Source organism: Hesperophylax consimilis, chromosome 29, assembly GCF_061612785.1.
Source record: "Hesperophylax consimilis isolate HC1 chromosome 29, BYU_Hcon_1.0, whole genome shotgun sequence".
Classification (NCBI taxonomy): Eukaryota; Metazoa; Arthropoda; class Insecta; order Trichoptera; family Limnephilidae; genus Hesperophylax; species Hesperophylax consimilis.
This window is the reverse complement of record NC_142864.1, coordinates 18,682,522-18,703,407: the sequence shown is the minus strand read 5'-3', so window position 1 is coordinate 18,703,407 and position 20,886 is coordinate 18,682,522. Positions and strand designations below refer to the sequence as shown.

Genomic DNA, 20,886 nt, shown 5'->3' with positions numbered 1-20,886 from the left:
TGGTGTTGTGGGATTGCAAACCCTACGCGTGACGTCAAACGTATCTCAGTTTTGTCGGTTAACAGTATAAGGCCATTCCATACTGTCCGAATCGTTGGCTAAAGAAGGAGGTAGCGCAACACGGCATAATACCCCCAAAACAAATCAATTTAAGTAATTAAATAAATCTACTGTTTTAGAAATTTGTCATGTTATGCTGTGCTAGAATATCTTTTCTGCCGTGTGGTATCTTGAGAAGCCGTGTTGACGACAACAACTGAAGTTTTCAAGCATGTGTAAGCCATAGCATTCCAAGTAGAATGGGCTGTCAATAGACTTATATACAACTAAATATTGCAAGATTTGAAGAACGTCTAAATCTATTCGCTGTCTCAAGGAGTAAGTCCATATAATACGATGCATTAACCGGGGATAATTTCCATGCGTTCGTCTATAGACATACCCGAGAATTTGTTCCACCACGTTTAAACTCGTATATTTAGTTTTGAGTTCTTAGAGTTTTGAGAAATTGCGTCTCTGTATGTGGGAAGCGTTGCATGTGTTAGGGTAAACGGTGGTTTTACGGGTTGTTTTGATATCACAAAAGGTGTTAAACAAGGCTGCGTCATGTCACCGTGGTTATTCAATCTATACATGGATAATTGTATGCAAGAATTGAAAGAGGTGGGATTTGGCGCGAATTTGAATAATTTGAAAGTATGTTGCCTGTTGTATTCTGATGATGCGGTGCTGATTGCTAATAGTATGGATGATCTACAGTCTCTCGTGTCTAGGATGAACGAAGTATGCATGAAGAATGAGTTAATGATGAATGTAAGTAAGTCTAAAGTAATGGTGTTTGAAAGATAGAGTACGAAAACAGTGTGCAATATAGTTGTGAATGAGGAATACTTGGAGCAGGTGGATGAGTTTGTGTATTTAGGAAGTATGTTCTAGAGAGATGGGAAGGCTGACAGAGAGTAAATAAGGGTAAATGCAGGTATTCCGTTAATGGAGGACTGAACGCTGTTGGCGCCAACAAAAAAGCGAAGCGCTGTCCAAAGAAGCGAAGTTAGCAGTCCACAACGGAGTCCTGGTACCAACCTTGATGTATGGAATTGAGGCATGGAACTGGCAAAGAAAGTATGAAAGTAGATTAATAATAGAAAGTATCGTGTGAGGAATGTGGAGATCCGCAAAGCGTCCAAGGCTGATGTAAGCGTAATGAGTAAGATTAAGAAAGGGACGCTTAGATGGTTTGGGTATGTAGAGCGAATGAGTGAAGATAGGAGTGTTAGGAGGATATATGATGCAAATTCGAATGGTAGCAGAAGTCGGGGACGCCCGAGGAAGACATGGCACGATCAAGTGAATCAGATACTTGAGTCGGGCCATGTCAAGAGTCAGAATAATAGAAGAGTATGTATGAGACGATGTATGAATGTGAATGAGGCAAGAAGTGTGTGCCAAGACCGAGTTGTTTGGCGGTCCGTCCTCTCTGTCTACCCCTGCGGGGAAACGGCGTGATGGTTAGTTAGTTAGTTAGAGTTCTTACACCATTAGCATACTCCAGCTTACTTGTTGTGTAGCAATCCATCTCTACCAGGAAACAGTGTGATTGTGAATAATTAGTTAGATGGTAGTATTAAAAATAAAGAAAAAAAGCAAGCAAGTAGACAACCAAATGATGTTTTAAATATGAGAATTCTTATAAAGACAGCAAAAAGATATTTCTTATTTGTACCTCTCCGTGCAAAGAATGGGCCATTAGCTATTATAAGATTATATTAATTCGCAAGATCCATAGACAAAAGATAATACAGCAATTTATAAACCGCTGACGACAATTTATTAATGACCACATTGTATGTATTTGAGTTATTTCGTTTTATCTCTACACTGAAGATAATAATTAATATTGTCGGCAGTAAAATAGTTCGCTGTAATTATTGTATTTAATCAGAGATGTGCAAAATGGGTACCCAAAACCATTTGAAATGCAAAATGGAAATGGGTCCAAACTTTTCCATTTGAAAATGCAAAATACCTATTTTCAAAATGCATTGAAAATGCAAAATGGTTTCTCAGGTCAAGCAATTAAAATAATTATAGAATTTTTAAAGAATTTTGTCATTTAATTTATTTATTTATTTATTTTTACATATACGGCACAACATGTGCCATTCACATACTAAATTACAGAGAATAGTACAGCAACATAAGGAATGCAACAATATAAATGTAAGTATAACGGTATAATCAGTAAATAGTAGTAAGGTTAAAAGTATTAAAAAAAGAGATATAAATAAAATATAAGTAGCAATCTTTAGTATAGTATTAAGTCAAAGTAAGAAATTATATGTAATAATATACAATAAAGTAGTATAAGCAAGAATGAAGTGCTTATAAAATGTCTGAAAGGCAATAAGAGTTTGTAAAAAATAAAATAAAAAATTTTAGAAAGGTATATACAGTGGTGCCTCATACAACGAACTTAATTCGTTCCAGGAGCAAGTTCGTTATGTGAAACGCGTTTTCCCATAACAATACATGTTTAAAAAAAAATTCGTTCTGTAGCATAAAATATGGTAAGATGACATAAAAAAAAGATAAATTTTTTGTTATTATTTTTATTTAGATACATCTAAAAACATAATGAAAAAAACACACATTTTTTAATTTTAAGAAATAATCGAATCTTGCACATCTTCATCCATTTTCCGCCGATGGTGCAGTGAAAAATTCCTCTCCATTTCCTCGTGGATTGAAGATCTATGTTTTTCATTAAATAGTTTTGGTACTCCTTTGGCTGATTTTATTGCATCCTTGTTTTTCAAAATGGTGAAAATGGTGGTCTTGTTGAGGCCAAACTCTTTGACGAGGTCACACTGTTTTACCCCACATTCACTCCTTCTAATTATTTCCTGTTTCATTTCAAGAGAAATCACCTTCCTGCTTTTTTTAGAACCCATCATATAAAAAAAATGTTGAGTTTATCTTAAAAGGACGACTGCCGTGATACGTGTGCGATTTAATTCGTAATGAAGAACGATTGCTGCGATACGTGCGTAAGTTAAGCGTACTACGCAGTGACTAACGAGTCTAACGACTGCCTGCGCGGGAGGATGCAATTAATCGGCAGTGATCGTAGAAGATCGGGCGACTTCGTTGTGTGAAGCGAAGTTCGTTGTATGAATCGTGAAATGAACGAAAAGGAAGTTCGTTGTGTGCAGCATTCGCTGTGCGAGGCGTTCGTTGTGTGAGGCACCCATAGACATATGAATATTAGGTAGACCTGCCCTAAGTGATTAAAAGCGTATTATCCCCACTCCCCATACCGGTTCCATTGAGCCGGCTGGGCTCGCGTACGGCCTCAAGTGATATTTGAAAACGTGACGTCATCATTCTTGTGCGAACTATGGTCGAGGCATCATCGGTTCATTTTACGAAATAACACGGCAAAATGTTTACTTGTACTATGAAAACTGGTAAAAATAGATGCGAAAAAAGAAAATAAACCCAATTGTCGTATTACATTCCATATATAAGCATTATTTTATTTTATTTTAAGCATATTCACATCGTATAATATGAATCAGTTGTTACTATCACATCGAGAAACGTCTGGACGCGAAACACAAAGCTGGTTGGTTGCTGGGAAGTAAATTATGAACATTTATAAAAGTGTCTTAACTAAATACTCTGAAACTAACTACGACTCTGAATATAGAAGCTGCCTTACTTTGCCGAATTTGGACTTCGCAAATTAGTTCATAACGTGGCGAGTAATTTGCGCTCCCATGTAAAAATGTCTATTCATTCAAAGCAGATTTTACTTTTAAGAAGTAAATGGTGATATTATAATGCGAGATGCCTATTTACTGTCAGATTGATTTATTGACGAATCACAGTCATCTTCACTCCCTTCGTTCTTCAACAGTTGATTTTACCCCTCGCCTTTATCTTCTCGTCTATTAATTTCTATGTCTGTGGAGGCACCACTGTACTATTAGAAAATGAAAAGAATAAAATATAATGGACATCAATGTAGAACAAACATATTGATAACACATGATGGTAAATCCAAAAACACCACGACTACAGATTATGAAACCACAAAAAATATGCGCGGTACTAATATTGCCAACGTAAAAACCTAGAAACTGCTATCTAACATTTAATATTACAGCGTCATGGCCCCATGTTCAGTATTTAAATCAGTATTTTTTGTAATGGTATCACTCAATTGCCAGGGCTCCTACCAGGGAGCAACTTGACAAATGTAAATTATCTCTCATAGCGAGGTTGAGGATCGACTGATATTTGGGGCTTATGAAAAAAAGTTGAGTGGAGATAGTAGGAAGAATGTTGCAAAAAAGCATTTAAAATGGTAAATGCATTGAGAAAAGCATTTAAAATGCAAAATGCAAAATGGTTTTTAGAAAAGCATTTAAAATGCAAAATGGAAAATACCCATTTGCATTTCCATTTGAAATGGATTTATTTGAAATAAAGCACATCTCTGTATTTAATACATATGACGTATACTGGCGTAGAATCGCGAAAAATCATGGGATTGTCCGAATTCTATACAAATCAGTCCCAATTTTTGTTCAAATATTATATTCTTTATTTCTTTACAGACTCTTATCCTATAATAACAATGTTCAAAGCATACAGGTCCGGTGGCAAACTTCGGGAGGTGATTCTACATGATGGTAGAAGTAAAAAAAACACACAAAAATATATTTGTAAAAATAAGTGTATTACAAAATATTGTTATCACCTCACTTTTTTGACGTTTCATATAAAAAAATTCAATATTTTTTCAAATTGCCTACAAGCCAAAAATGTGTATATTCTTGGTATACCTTATATTGTCGGTAAGAGGCATTAAAATCGCTTGACAAACGGAGTCTAGAAACGTTCGATTTCAAGCACAAAACTGGTTTTCATTTATTTTGTAAATAATTTTATAAGAAAGCAAAAAAGTTAATCAAGTGAAACTGTCACAGATAATCTTAGCTGTAATACTGTATTTATTAAAAGTTGTTTATTTCTACTGAAAAAATATTTTTTTTGTAGTTTACATTTATATTTTTATTGAGTATTTTTTAAATTTTATTTGTATTCTACTCAAGCGAAACGATAGGAAAACCTTCAATTTATCCAGAGCATATTTTTTGGTATTCATAATGTACACCAATTCGTTATAAAAGATTAATCAAAATAGTGATTTAGCATTAAGCTTCGCCTTAAGAAAATTTACAAATATATGATCTTTAATCACATACAGTTCTTAATTAAAAGAAAAAATACTAATAGGAATTTCATCACTTCGAAAATAAAATACATTTAATGGAATGAAATGTTACTATTTGCATTAAAATAATATGTCATTAGAGATAACGACGCATTGATTAATTTCTCTTGAAGTTATTTTTTTTAAATACTACAGAAATATGTAGCAGGTAAATATTTGTAAGATCCACCATCACAATATTAGGCACAAGGTCAGCAGTATTAACTTCGAATGAAGTGCTTTGATTGTCAATAATTATTAATAAAAGATAATCAAAAACATTAATCAGTTATCAGTAATCAGTAATGACAATAAGGTTATGTCTAATCAAGAGGATGTTTTGATGAGAAACATTGCTACAAGATTGTGCGTCATGTTTACAAGTTATGAAAATTCGTCATCAACCATCAGCTAGTCATCTGTCCATAATTGAATGACCTTTATAGCGCCGTTTTTGTGAAAAATCACCCCAATAGCGCTGTACTAGTATTCTCTAAATAGTATAAAACAACTATCAAAGCCTTTTCTACAAAAAAAAAATTCACCAACAAATGTAGATATAATATGTCTCGACGCCATCTAGTGAGAAATTTAGCACTAACAAAGTCTTTCCTACAAAAATAAAGTTGGTTGTTTACAGGTGAAAAAATATAATAATCAGTAATTATTGATTGAAGTACTAGTAAATATTCAATTATTTGGTGGATTGGAAATAAGCCGACGTGGCTCAGTGGTCCATGGCGTCTGACTGGACATCAGAAGGCGCGGGTTCAATTCCCGTCGGCGGCATTTATTTTTACTCGGGAGATATTTTCAATTTTTATTGATATTATAGTCGACTAATTATTGCTTGTGATAAATTATAAAACAAAGGCGCTATCCGCGTATGTCTCTTTGTGATATTAAGAATTAGTTAGAAGAATTTTAACTTATTTGCAAAGATTTCAGATTATCCCGTGATTTTTTTGGGAAAGTCAGGAGAAGTTGAGACTCTTGCGGGGTACTAATATTAATGCAAACAACAATTAAATCATATTATTAAAGTGAAATGATATACAGGGTGTTAAGGGACGCGCTTGACTTACTTTAACCACTGATTCACTGACATTATTTGGAGTAAAACATGTAAACGAAATTTCGGTCTCCAATAACATTTTAGATTTTTTTTTCAAAAACACTTTTTTTTAACTTCCACGTGTCATCACCCGAATACTAATGATTTTCTATGTTTTTTTGTTGAAAAAAAATACATATAAAAAGTCAACATAGACCAAAATTTCAACTGAAATTTTTACTTCAAATAATGTCAGGAACTAACTAACTAACCAACCATCACTCCGTTTTCCCGCAGGGGTAGGCAGAGAGGACGGAACGCCAAACAACTCGTTATTGGTACACACACTTTGTTTCATTCACATTCATACACCGTCTCATACATACTTCTTCTTCTATTATTCTGACTCTTGACATGGCCCGACTCATGTATCTGATTCACTTGGTCGTGCCATGTCTTCATCGGGCGTCCCCGACTTTTGTTACCATTCTCATTTGCGTCATTTATTCGCCTTACACTCCTTTGTTCGCTCTACATGCCCAAACCATCCAAGCGTCTCTTTCTTAATCTTACTCATTACGCTTACATCAGCCTTGCATTCTTTGCGGATCTCTACATTTATCACATGATCATACATGGTTTTACCACACATACCCCTCAGGGATCTCATTTCTAGTGCATATGCCTATAAGTATTGTTTGTTTCTTCTTTATAATGGAGGAAAGTTGATGGAAGTCACTGAGCGATACTGAAGTTATTCAGCCAGTCTATGGCATCAGAAGTCACTTGATTATTTGAGAATCTCCACAATGCTCACAAGATCATACGTGGTTTTAGCACACATACGCCTCAGGGATCACATTTCTGGAATCACTGATTAAAATAAATCATTTACGCCCTTTAACACCCTGTATGTCAGTGCTTGTTTTTTCCACTACGCATATTAATTCCTATATTTTTATGGTTCCAATAAAAAAGAAGAATTGCTTCAGATTTGTAACCCTTGATTTACTGCTCCGTGCGCTTCTTTTAATTGCAATGCAATTATTATCTATTTGCTCTTCAAATCCAACCTTAATCGCTGTTTGCGGATTATCCGAAGCCTTTGAAACTAGCAGATGAAGAACTGAACGCATTGAATTTTTATTGAAAAAATTAAATTAAAAAAATACAATCATATTTTATTTTTATGTTTTAATTTCATCATATTTTAAAGACAGACGCAGCTAAATTATTTGTCAAAGTCGCCTCTGAATCATAAAAAACTGACATCTGTTATGGCCTATATATATTTAAGTAATTAATTATGTAATTAAAAACACAAATAATTGAATATTTTCTATCCTATAATATTACATTCCTTAGGTTAAAAAAAAACGTGATATTCATTTTCATAATTTATTTCATAGTCTAAATAAATCTGATGTACACGGTGTCGGGAAAGTCGTATTACAAGCGGGAAACTTGTGAATCTACTGTGATATTACATTGGAAGTCGATTTTGTACTCTAACTTTTTTTGATTTGAGTTCTCGTTTTCGAGAAAATGGAGTCCGAAGTTTTAATTTTTTAGGTAAAATTTGATAAAAATCTTTTTCATATATTTGTGTATTGTGCCACGTTCGCACCTCCTCCTTTAGCCAACGTTTCAGTGTCTATCATAAGGGCAGACGTGTAAGGAGAAAACTTACCTTTATGAAATACTGTTAAAAACGGGATTGCAGGTCTTTAACGAATGAATTGACAGAGTTCATAACAATTTATCAGTTAAAAACGAATGTTTTATGAGGACGGCGGAACACGTGTTCATATAAATATTGATATTGATATTCACATTGTCGTATTCCGTCATGATATTCATTAGGAAAAGAATACGTAATTTTAATTTGTAATTTTTTTTTAAAGAAAGACAAACATTCCCGGGTTACGAATAACCGGACAATCTTTGAAAATCTCCTACTACCACCACAGTAAGCTGAAATTGCTTCTTGTGTTGTGATGGAGGACTTAGCCAACAGAGGAATTGAACACACTACGCTTGGGTGGGACCCATACGCGATGTCAACTCAGCCACCGACCGGTCTCGATATATTCGGAATGACTAATATTTTATCAGGAAATTAGCATGCTATCTCTTTTTTAATAATTTTTGGCCATGTGTAATGAAATTAATGCAAAATCATATGTTTTTTGTTTGAAAATTTGATAACTAGAAATATTTGTGTTTGTCTCAATACACGCTGATGGTACTATGTGTAATGTATATATTTGTTTGTTTGTTGCAGGTAATCTGGACATGTGCCTTGCGTCGAGGCTGTCAACGCAAGCCAACCTGGGCCACATGACAAGCACGCGAGAGATACTCACCATGGTCATCGGGAACATCTCGCTGGTGCAGGTATGTTACCCGCTTTTGTTATGCTAGCGTATATTAACCGGTTCAGTGCCAATAACTCCCGTGGGCGAACCAATTATATGCAAGTTTAATTGTAACATAAGCTCCAGGCAGCGAATGTGTTAACACCCCCCATTCCGGATTCCAACAGACATATAAAGCGTAAAGCCTCTAGTACACGTTGGGCCAACACATTGGACCAACGTTGGCGCCAAGTTCCTTTGATGTATGCACGAAAAATCGACAATAATCGGGTTGAAATGCGAAGCTTAATGCTAAATCACTATTTTGATTAATCTTTATAACGAATTGGTGTACATTCTGAATAACAAAAAATATGCTTTAGATAAATTGAAGGTTTTCCTATCGCTTCGTTTGAGTAGAATACAAATAAAATAATAAATTACTCAATAAAAAATATAAATGTAAGCTACTAACAAAAATATTTTTTCAATAGAAATGTATGAACTCATAAAGGAAACAACTTTTTAAAAATACAGTATTATAGCTAAAAATATCTGTAACAGTTTCACTTGATTAACGTTTTTTGCTTTCTTATAAAATTATTTAGAAAATAAATAAAAACCAGTTTTTTTGCTTGAAATCGAACGTTTCTAGACTCCGTTTGTCAAGCGATTTTAATGCCTATTACCTACAACATAAGTTATACCAAGAATATACATATTTTTGGCTTGTAGCTTTCTCTTAAGAACGAGTTGCAATTCATCAAATTTCAAAGTTGAAAATATTTATTTTATTGAAATTCTGTTATTATTTCATCACTAGCTTTTACCCTTAACTTCGTTCGCGTGGTATTAGGTAGAAATTACTGTATAAAGAATTTTCCCACGAGAATGAAACTTTTTCCGGGATGAAAAGTAGCCTATGTCACTTCTCAGTCCTCCAACTATACCTATGCATAAAATTACGACGATTGGTCTCTCCATTACGACGTGAGGACAAACAAACAAACTTTCGCATTTATAAGACAAGATAATTTATAGACGGGTCGCATATTAACTATGAAATTCGATTTTTTTTTATGTTAAACTAATGTTTATAAGACAAGGTTTTGTTATCCTTTATGCTATGCATAAAAACTTGTCATAAAAACACTAGTTTATCATTAAGGCGATGCCATACGTAGTAATGCAAAATCATCTGTTTTTGGTTTGAAAATTTGGTCGCCTAGAAATGTTTCAGATGCTTTAATTAAATACTGCGAGTAGAATACATCTTGGCCTTTAAAATAATCGAGTATTTTTTAGATAAGTCTTTTTATAAGCCCAGAAAAATATAATGTATAAGGCCTATGAAAACGGCTTTAAAGTTCAAAATCTCCTACTTACGAACCCATTTTCGGTTATTATTTTATTGTATAATGTGGCAAATTAAGTTATTTATAAAATGATCGAAAATAAATTAAATATTTATGCCTAAACATCCACAAAATAAAATAAAAGGCACTTTTTGACCATGTTTTTTTCTTGCATAAATCAAAACAGGCGGATGGTGTTAAGCGGGAATTTAAACCTTATCGCCATCTACGTAAGGGTTGTTATTGATAGCGGCTCAATTTAAAATATTACACGACAGTTAGAACTCTTTTGCCGTTGATAGTATTATTCAAAATGAAAATTTTAGATTACATATAAATAATAGTGACCGGAAAAAGTGCTATAAAATTATGAAAAGTGATCTACTTTTTGTTTCATCACTTTTCATAACTTTATAGCACTTTTTATAGGTGTGTTGAATTGTCATTTTGAAGAGTTATCATGGAACCATAAATAATGTAGTTTTCAAGTGGGCATTATACATAAAAATATGATATTAATGATAGAATCGTGTTGACTCAATGATAAAAAACAATCACTTTAATCTGATTGATTGCAATAATTACCAAGTGTTCAGTTAACAATGAGTTATAATTGAATACATAGTATAGTGGAATCCCGGTTAAATAAACCAAATTTTATTTTTATAGTGATTTATTTTTGGGGTATCACGCCGTGTTCCTGCTTTAGCAATCCTTTCAATTTGGGAGGCGGGTTTAGGTAGGCTGGTTTGGGGAGACCCTTTGACCTCTCCAGCTAGTCTCTCGACCCATGGCCGAGATTCATACCCAACGCTCGTACCTTTTACCTCCCCCGATCTTCCTCTCTTTCCTTTCCTTAAAAAGAACCTCCACACAGCATCCCAAAAGATGACATAAGCCCTGAGGGAAATTATTTTCCTACATCAAACTGGCTCGGTTCTTCGTCTCCTCGGCTCGGTCGCATGTAACCCCTAACTTGACCCGTGTCCAAATGGAGCGGGTCCAAATGGAGCGTGTCCAAATGGAGCGAAAAAATACCGTGTTAAGACTGTTGTGTAAATAATTAATTTTATTTACAAACAAAGTTAGTTCACTGCCTTTGAAAATCGAGTGAGTACTTTTGGGTCATCTTTTATAATAATTCATTCATGATTTTAAAACAACTGCAATTTTTCCAATAAGAGGTGTTATTTTGAATAGCCCGTTATTTCGGTAGATGTTACTTTTGAAGCTGTCATTTTTTGACATTTGACAAGTAGAAACTACGCCATTAAGAAAAATGGAACGATACACGCTTCAACAACGCATTGAAATTATTAAAATTCACTTGAGTGAATCAAATGCAAATCATCTTGAGTGATGAGGCCCATTTCCACCTCGGTGGCTTCGTCAACAAGCAAAATTGTCGCATCTGGGGCTCGGAAAACCCAAGAGTTATGGTTTGGTACGGTTTATGGTCCGGCGGAGTCATTGGACCTTACTTTTTCGAAAATGAGGCTTGAACAACAGTTACGGTGAATGGATTGCGCTATCGAGAGATGATCAATGATTTTTTATGGCCGAATTGGATGGTATCGAACTGGAAAACGTTTACTTTCAACTAGACGGCGGTACGTGCCACACAAGACACGAAACCATTGATCTTTTACGATTGAATATCAAAATAACACCTCTTATTGGAAAACATGTATTTAAAAAAAATATATTATTAATTTGCTCCTGTTATCGAGGTGTTAATGTTCATGCTAATTAAATACATCAATATTATTATCGTGAACGCTTTAGATAAGTCACTGCGATTCGTTTTGATAAAGATAATACGACGGGAACATTGTTTCTTGGAAATAATGGCGTTAAGATCGTTAATTAATTAAACAATTAATTTATTATTATTAAATAGTTATTCATTATTGCGTGTGTTGTTTACATAGGTATGTCATTTTCAGATAAGACGAGATTAGACAAGAGAATTTTCCGGAAATCTATTTTTAAATGTTTTTAAAATTAAATTTCCGGAAACCTATGTTTACAATATATGTATGTATTGATAAACAGATTCCCGGAAACCAGTTTTTGTAAGTCTTAAAGAGACAGATTTCCGGAAAGCGTATTTTAAATTATTGAAAATTGCATATTTTTGAAGAACATAAAAATAAGTCATTTCCACTTTCTCTCCCTCGTTCTTTCAACATTCAAAATTCGTTGATTATGACTGTTGATTTTGTTACTAACGCATAATTGAAGGCAATTTTCTTAACACAAATTTAACTTGTTAGGGATCGCTTGGTAAAGTTCGCGTTTTTGGGAATAGCTGTATATTTTTCAACAAAATTATGATATTTTGCAAGGCACACTGCGTTTTCGAAGTGAATTTAACTGCTAAACTAACTAACTTTCTTATAATACAGGGTTTTCCAATAAGAGGTGTTATTTTGATATTCAATCGTAAAATATCAATGGTTTCTTGCTTGTGTGGCACGTAGCACCGTTTTGTTGAAAGTAGACGTTGTCCAGATCAATACCATCCAATTCCGGCCATATAAAATCATTAATCATCTCTCAATAGCGCAATCCATTCACCGTAACTGTTGCTCCAGCCTCATTTTCGAAAAAGTAAGGTCCAATGACTTCGCCGTACCATAAATCGCACCAAACAGTCACACGTTGGGGATAGAGAGGCTTTTCAACAATAACTCTTGGATTTTCCGAGCCCCAGATGCGACAATTTTGCTTGTTGACGAAGCCACCGAGGTGGGAATGGGCCTCATCACTCAAGATGTTTTGCATTTGATTCACTCAAGTGAATTTTAATAATTTTAATGCGTTGTTGAGGCGTTTATCGTTTAATTTTTATTAATGACGTAGTTTTTACTTGTCAAATGTCAAAAAATGAAAGCTTTAAAAGTAACATCTACTGAAATAGCGGGCTATTAAAAATAACACCTCTTATTGGAAAACCCTGTATAAGGCAGCCAATTATGTATATTATACCAGATTATCGCGTGAAAAATACAAAAAATCTCTTTATTTGCCTGAAAATGCGAATTTCGCGGTATTCTCATGAAAATGGCAAAATCATGTCAAAATTCTTGTAAAAATGACGAATTTCTCGTAAATATGACGAATTTCTCGTATAAATTACGAATTTTGTGTAAAAAATTTGCATTACATAGGTAATTAATAATTTACATTTGCGATAGCGCAAATGCAAAATTCGCATTTTTCTGAATTTTTTTAAGAAAGTCTGAAGTGATTTTATATCGGAGCAGGACATAAAATCAACCTTTATTGGCTAAACACTCTAATAAAGCTAACAAAAAGCATTAAAATGACTAGCATAGTTTTTTCTGCATAAGAAGTGCCAGCTTGAGTGCAACAAGATTGCAGGCGCATCATTCAATGCAATTCATTGCTCCCCACGTACACCTTACACAAGTGTTTACTGACGTGTCGATTTGTTTGCAATTTTCACTTTAGCAGACCTTGACGACTATCAGTCATTTGATAAATGTCTAAGCAACAATGTAACTTACAGCTAGTTGAAGAGTGTAAAATATTCTCAGTATTGCTCTGGTGTTCACCATTGCAAATGGAAACGTTGCTTGCAATGGCTTTGGCTATGTCAAATGACCAGATCTTCGTGCGTCTAATTTCAAAGGCTCGCCCCCTGTGGCTGTCTATAGGTATGTTGTGAGGCTGAAGGTAGTGGGTAGGGGAAGAAAATGAGGAAGTGGAAGGTGTGGGAGTACCTGGCTGTTCAGATCTGATCACCAAACACGGCTAAACCCGTATCAAGCGATGTTTCAATTCTGAATGGTGGTCTTACATCAGGGCAATACTGAGTATTATTTTTGATTAATGAATTGTGAAATAACACATCTTTATAAAATAAAACTACTTGAGCATTACGATTAGAACCTGCGACCTTCGGATTGCTAGTCGAAAGCCACGGAGGTGTAAGCCTTTCGACTAGCAATCATGCCTAGTGATGAAACAAACATACAGATCAAAAAATACAGATGAGATTTAAAAAGTATGGAAAACTTTTATTTTTCCTACAACTGAGGTCACTTGTCCCTTGACTCGCCTCGCAGTATGCAAACTGTATTATATGTATAACTGATTCATAATAATTATTATTATCACAGACAACATTGTCGTTAAATTATGCCCAATAAAGGCATAGATTTTATCACTTGTTGAACTTGATAAAATTAAACAATGTTTAGTCACTTTGCGTTTAATGAGAATTAAATGCTTGTTATATATGAATACCTGAATAAAATAAATTATCAAATCAAGAAATCTAAATGCATATTATGAACACTTCGTTAGCTTTTGTTGAGAATCTCATAAGCTAGTAATGGAAAATAATGTCAGATGATAGTACACATAAAATCAAGATCAAGTGGGAGAGACAAGTAGAGTAACTGGTGGACTGCGTAGAAGAAGACTTGACCAGGATTGGAGCCAGTGGAGATAATTACGAAGATGTAAAATTTAATGACAAGCAGATTTCTTCTTGCGTCGTTGCATCATTGACATTCAAACCCAATGGTTTTATTGCTGCAAACCGTTATATATATATATTATTAATTGGTATGTTTTGTTTTGTCCAGGTGCAAGCCATCGTGGCAGCCATCTTAGTGGCCCTATTTGCTATCTGCGTCAACGCTGTAGTGGACCAGGAGGTCAACCTCGCCAATGCGCTCCTACTGACCTCCTCAGCCGTCTTCACCGCTACCACCACCTGCTTCGTGCTGGGTAATTATCTGCCTGACTTAACCTAACTTCCTACATCATCTCTGACCAGTTTCAACCTAATCTAGCCTAACCTAACCTCCTGCCTTACCTCTCACCAGGCCTAACCTAACCTCTAACCGAACCTCCTACCTTACCTCTAACTAGGTCGAACCTAACACAACCTATCCAGACCAAAACCTACCTAACTAACTAACCATTAAGCCGTTTATCTTCAGGGGTAGCTAGAAGTGATGGAATCGCCAAACAACTTGGTCTTGGTACACACTGCTTCCTTCAATCACATTCATATATCGTCTCGTACATACCTTTCTATTATTTTGACTCTTGGCATGTTCAGACTCAAGTACAATCACTTGCCCGTCCCATGTATTCCTCGGGCATCCCCGACTTATTCTTCTCTTCAATTCACGTCACATATTTACCTTGCATTCCTTTCAAACATACCTAACCTAACCAAACGTTCTATAACCTCTAACTTTTCATAACTTAACCTGCTCTAATCTGTCTTTACATAACCTAAATCTACCACAACCTAACATGATCTAACCTTACCTAAGTTACCTTAAATTTGACCTGACGTAACTTACCTCTGATCAAACCTAACTAAGTATGAAATAAATTGGAGTCCAACACAGAACTAGTAGATCTTACTATCTATAATACCGGCAAAATGCCAACAAAACTTATGCTCATTTAGTTGAATTTTGGCCATTTCATTTGGCTTTGGCAGGAAAAAGTCATTGAGAGTTTTGTTGAAGTGTTGATTACAGTTTTGCTCCTACTTTCCCAATATACAGCACAGTGTTATAAAATACACCTAAGTAACTGTCCAAGAAGTTAAAAAGTCGATTTACCTAAAATTTGCTGTTAATAAAGTACCTCAGCCGACGAAATGTTGAATGATGTTTTTGTTATAGTGTGAGTTTCTGTTGTTTTCAGACTTTGTGCTGGTGTCTGTGATCATCGTCTCGCACAAATTCAAGATGAACCCCGACAACTTGGCCACTCCGCTTGCTGCCTCCATCGGAGACGTGGTCTCCATAACGGTGCTGTCCATCACCGCCTCCTATATGTACAGGAACATAGGTGAGTTATAGTTCTGTCAGTCTGCTCAGTCTGTCAGTTTGTCAGTCTGTCAGTATGATAGTCTGTCAACATTTATAACCTCGCAAACTTGCTTCTGTTGGATTTCATCACCCAATGTAACTTTGCTCTTGCAGAAGAGAACCTCTGGCTACCGTGTGTGGTGATAGCCATCTACCTGCTGATCTTGCCCATGTGGGTCTACATCGTCTACTATAACAAGTACACCCGCTCTGTGCTCACCACCGGATGGACGCCCGTCATCGTGGCTCTCTTCATCAGCGGGTGAGTGATGAAACGATGAAGTGTTCTATACAATCCATTTCCAGTTACTATAATATTATTACACAATTCTCCCCAGTGTGAATGATGAAATATAACATACCTACAATGATTCTTTCCTCCAGAATAAATGATGAAATATGACATATTACTATGATTCTTGCCTCCATTTAATGATTATTTTCAATACAATACAGGGTGTCCGGGGGGTAAAGTGCACTAACTTCGGGAGGTGATTCTATGTGATAGTACAAGTAAAAAAGGTGAATGACTTTTTTCGAAATTTTGGATCCCATGCAAAAAGAAGACATACTTACTAAAAATCCTTAATGTGAGGTACAAACTTACTCGATAAATTTCGCTGTGAGCTTGCCGAGATTGAGATGGAAACGTTGTGATCGGCCCGTATCCATTGAAACTTCATGTAAACAATAACATTAGGCCGAGTGTTTGACGTTTACAATTATGCTACAACTTGTATGTTTTAAATCAAATTCAAAAGAGAACTGTACTAAAATTAACAAAATGTAGTTACACATTGAACAATAAAATTATTCAACTAGTAATCACTTAAGGCAAGGCCGAACTGCCACGATCATTTTGCGTCCGCGATGGCGTGCACGGTGAGCGTCCTGTGTGCGTGGAGAACCGTTCAGACGAAACTAGCGATCAACTAGCGATCAGCTGGCGTCCGTGGCACTCGTACGTTCGTGTCGGTTGTGTGCACACATTCTCGCACATTCTTCGCGTATTAGTATCACACGGTTGATTGTATTGGTGTATTTGTTCCCGATTTTTAACAAAAATCTCTGATTTTTAATTGAATTTGAAAACAATAGCATAACATGCATAAATGTATAATGGAGGAATACTTAAAATCTGAACCCAGAATTTATTATATTTATAGAGTTATTAAAGTTATTAGAAGCAATGTGTAGTAAATACACACCACAGATAAGGAAAGGTTAAACACTGTTAGATACGTTAAATTATCTGATCCTTTGGTAATAAAATAAAAGATATTGACACGAAGCGCGGCAATTAAATAGACTGACGCAACAACAGTATTTGGGAGCGGGATGGTAGATTTAGAAACAGCGCAAAATTGTAATGCCAGACCCGCACGGCGGACCAATTTTATGTTTTTACTAGAAAAGAATCCCTAAAAGTTGGTTTTTGAAAAAATTCATTTATATTTTTTACTTGTATTATCACGTAGAATCACCTTCCTAATGCACTTTACCCCGGATAGTCTGTGTAATTTATTCAGTCAATTCATTATAAAAACATTACTTACAAAATACAATTTTAAATCGTTTTTAAATCATTGTTATTGTGTGATGTTTGGTGATGGAATGAAGTGATGTAGCTATCTTAAATTATACTCGAGTGTTTCTGGAGTGGCTTATAAAACAATGTGCAAAATAGCTTGTTAATAACTGATTTGTATTTCCAGTCTCGGAGGTTTGGTGCTCGACCAGGCTGTAGACCGGTTCGAGGGTTTCGTGGTGTTCCAGCCTATCGTGAATGGTATCGGTGGTAACTTGGTGTCGGTGCTCGCCTCGCGTGTGTCCACCATGTTGCATCGGACCACAGTTCCCGGAGTACTGCCCGAAGGATGCAGGATTGTGGAGTGGCCCTGGAGGGTACTCTTCCACGGAAGTAAGTTAAAACAGAGTTCTACTACAGCCGTGGAGAAAAGAAACCTTGTTGCAAATATCGTTCTCCCAAACTATTCAAAATCGCTTCCACCCTCAGCAGTTGTTTTGCTTTAGCAGCCTTTGTTTATACCCACACACCAAACGCATAACTTTCATTGCATAGCCTCTTTAATAATCTGTGCAGCTTGTTCACAGTTCGGCGATAATCGACTCGCTTGTTGACACTGTCGTAAATCGACAATGAGCGCAGTTAAAATAATTAATGTTTCTCTGTATTCGCAGATTTTCGGCCGTTTATGGGTTTGATATAATTTTCATTGGCCATCAATTATAACCACTGTGATTGGTGGCAGATTGGAATTTGATCAAATGCTGAAATGGGCTGAGACTGATACCGAGTCAAAATTATAAATGGCGCTGAATTCCGATTTGTCGAACTTCTAAGAGCCTTAGTGTGTATTATTTATAGGATATTTACATCTTCTTCTTCTTTCAGCTTACACGGCTAAGACGGCCCGCCTGCTGATCTTCCTGGCCGTTGTGGGACAGGTGGTGTTCATGTTCGCAGCCGACTACATGTTCATGTCCAGAGTCACCATCACCTTCGCATTCGCCGTGGCCTACCTCATCTGCTCTACGCTACAGGTAACCTAACCTACACCTTACCCTTCTTCAATTAAAATGAATCTAACCTTACCTAGACTAACCTAATCTCAACTTAACTTGACTTGTCCGACTTACCAAATTAATTAAACCAACAATTCTTTCTTTTTTTGGGAGGCATTTCTACAGACTGCCCCCTTCGTAACAGGTGGACTGCTTGTTGTATCGTATAGTAAATAATAAGAAAATAACCAGATGGATTATGGACCCTTGAATTAATGGGTGGTACTTTGCTTCTAGCAGTTTTACTTGTATAACCACAGACATATGAATATATAGACTAGAAATTAAAGATGAGGGGTAAAATCAACTGTTGAAGAACGAAGGGGGTAAAGCTGACTGTGATTCGTCAGTAAATCAATCTGACAGTATATAGGCATCTCGCATTATAATATCACCATTTAGTTCTTAAAAGTAAAATCTGCTTTTGAATGAATAGACATTTTTACATGGGAGCGCAAATTACTCGCCACGTTATGAACAAATTTGCGAAGTCCAAATTCGGCAAAATAAATTTCTTCTATTTTCAGAGTCGAATATTTCGTTTACGTATTTAGTTAAGACACTTTTATAATCTTCATAATTTACTTCCCAGCAACCACCAGCTTTGTGTTTCGCGTCCAGACGTATCTCGATGTGATAGTATATGTTTCTACAATAGTTGTACTACTGATCCATATTATACGATGTGAATAAGCTTAAAATAAAGTAAAATAATGCTTATATATGGAATGTAATATGACAATTGGGTTTATTCTCTTTTTCACATCTATTTTTACAAGTTTTCATACCACAAGCCACCATTTTGCCGTGTTATTTCGTAAAATGAACCGATGATGCCTCGACCATAGCTCGCACAAAAATGATGACGTCACGTTTTCTAAATTCACTTGAGGCCATACGCGAGCACAGCCGGCTCCAATGGAACCGCTATGGGGAGTGGGGAATAATACGCTTTTAATCACTTAGGGCAGGTCTACTAATATTCATATGTCTATGGGTATAATACTATATTTTTCTTGTTTCAGGTGATGGTGCTGCTATATGTAGCACACGTCATCGTTAACAAGATGTGGAAGAGCAAGATGGATCCTGACAACTCCGCAATCCCCTACCTGACCTCTCTCGGCGATCTCCTCGGATCCGTGTTCCTCGGCCTTGCCTTCTACATCCTGCTCGGCCTGGGCAAGGAGTATGGTGGCGGTGGCGAGGACTAGATCCGGAACCGGTCCTTTGAGGGACCGATCTCACCCGGAAACTAACCTCGGAAGATTGGGCAACCTGACAAAGCGACCTGGCATCCATAACAACTTTTCGTAGCGGACCTTTTTGGTCTCAGTGAGTGATTTATCTTACCCAAAAGGATTGGATAACCTCTCCAGGCGACCTGGAATTAGTAGCATCCTTTTGTAGCGGTTATTGGTCTCGGTGAGTGGGTAACCAGTGATTTGTCTTACTCCAAAAGATTAGATGATATCAATAACAACTTCATCCAGCTAGCTACATCAATCTAAGTGACTAGGTTACCATTACTTTGGTGATTTATCTGACCCAAAAGGATTAGATAACCTGTTCACCCTACTTGACATAAACGAGAGCTCTATCGAGCTGTCCTGAGTAATCATGTACCCGGGTAACCTGGAAAAAGAGAAAGAAATAAACCTCACGGGTGAACTAACATCAATGACAACTTGATCTGTCTGACTCGAGTGATCTTGTAACCAGTTATATTTATGATGTATCTTACACGGAAAGATTAAAAAACCTTTCCACGCGTCAATACCAACAGCATCTAGCTTACCTCATTGATCTCAGTGTGTGAATGATCTAAGCTGGAAGCTGATCCGGAAAGATTAGATAAACCTTAACCTTTCCTGTCAATTACTTACTGATAGCTGGTAAACTTGTAAATCTATTTTGGTTGGATTCAATACTTAATAACGAGTTGTATTAGTAACTTACTTCATTTGACTGAAGTTTAAGTTCATGATGGTGGTTAAATTGTTGCGTTAGCAGTTCATTTAGTGCCTAACCTTATTATATTTATGTTCTTAAGTTTTTCTATCAGGCCTCGCCGAGAGAGCTTGACTTAATTAATTTACATTAATTGTTTGACAAATGAGCTATACTAATTTAATATAATTATTATTGATAATGTGGAGATGGCATACAATCCGGTAAGCTCTGCGCCGTGGCCTATTGTACACTATCCCATGTTTCACCTCCTTCCTTTAATAGTAACCCAGTTTAAATAGTCTATTTGGCCATGTCTCCTGGTTCCACAACATGATATTCAACTCCCCAGGTATCTGAGCCTTTTTCCCATCGAGGTTTGTATTGGCGCCATAGAATAATGGGTCGAAGGGTGTTTCTTCCTCCTATTTAA

General features: G+C 36.0%; 1 protein-coding gene across 1 annotated transcript in view; it reads left to right on the top strand.

Moving 5' to 3' along the window:
• The window catches only part of LOC149409949 (solute carrier family 41 member 1-like), a 91,103-nt gene extending 71,386 nt beyond the window's left edge, over positions 1–19,717 (top strand). Inside the window, exons 6-12 of the mRNA XM_089649108.1 lie at positions 8,620–8,732; positions 14,667–14,811; positions 15,751–15,897; positions 16,032–16,179; positions 17,633–17,838; positions 18,334–18,482; positions 19,529–19,717. Of these exons, the coding sequence (XP_089505234.1) occupies positions 8,620–8,732; positions 14,667–14,811; positions 15,751–15,897; positions 16,032–16,179; positions 17,633–17,838; positions 18,334–18,482; positions 19,529–19,717 (1,097 nt within the window). The remainder of the gene's footprint in view (positions 1–8,619; positions 8,733–14,666; positions 14,812–15,750; positions 15,898–16,031; positions 16,180–17,632; positions 17,839–18,333; positions 18,483–19,528) is intronic.
• The last annotated feature ends 1,169 nt before the right edge of the window (positions 19,718–20,886 follow it).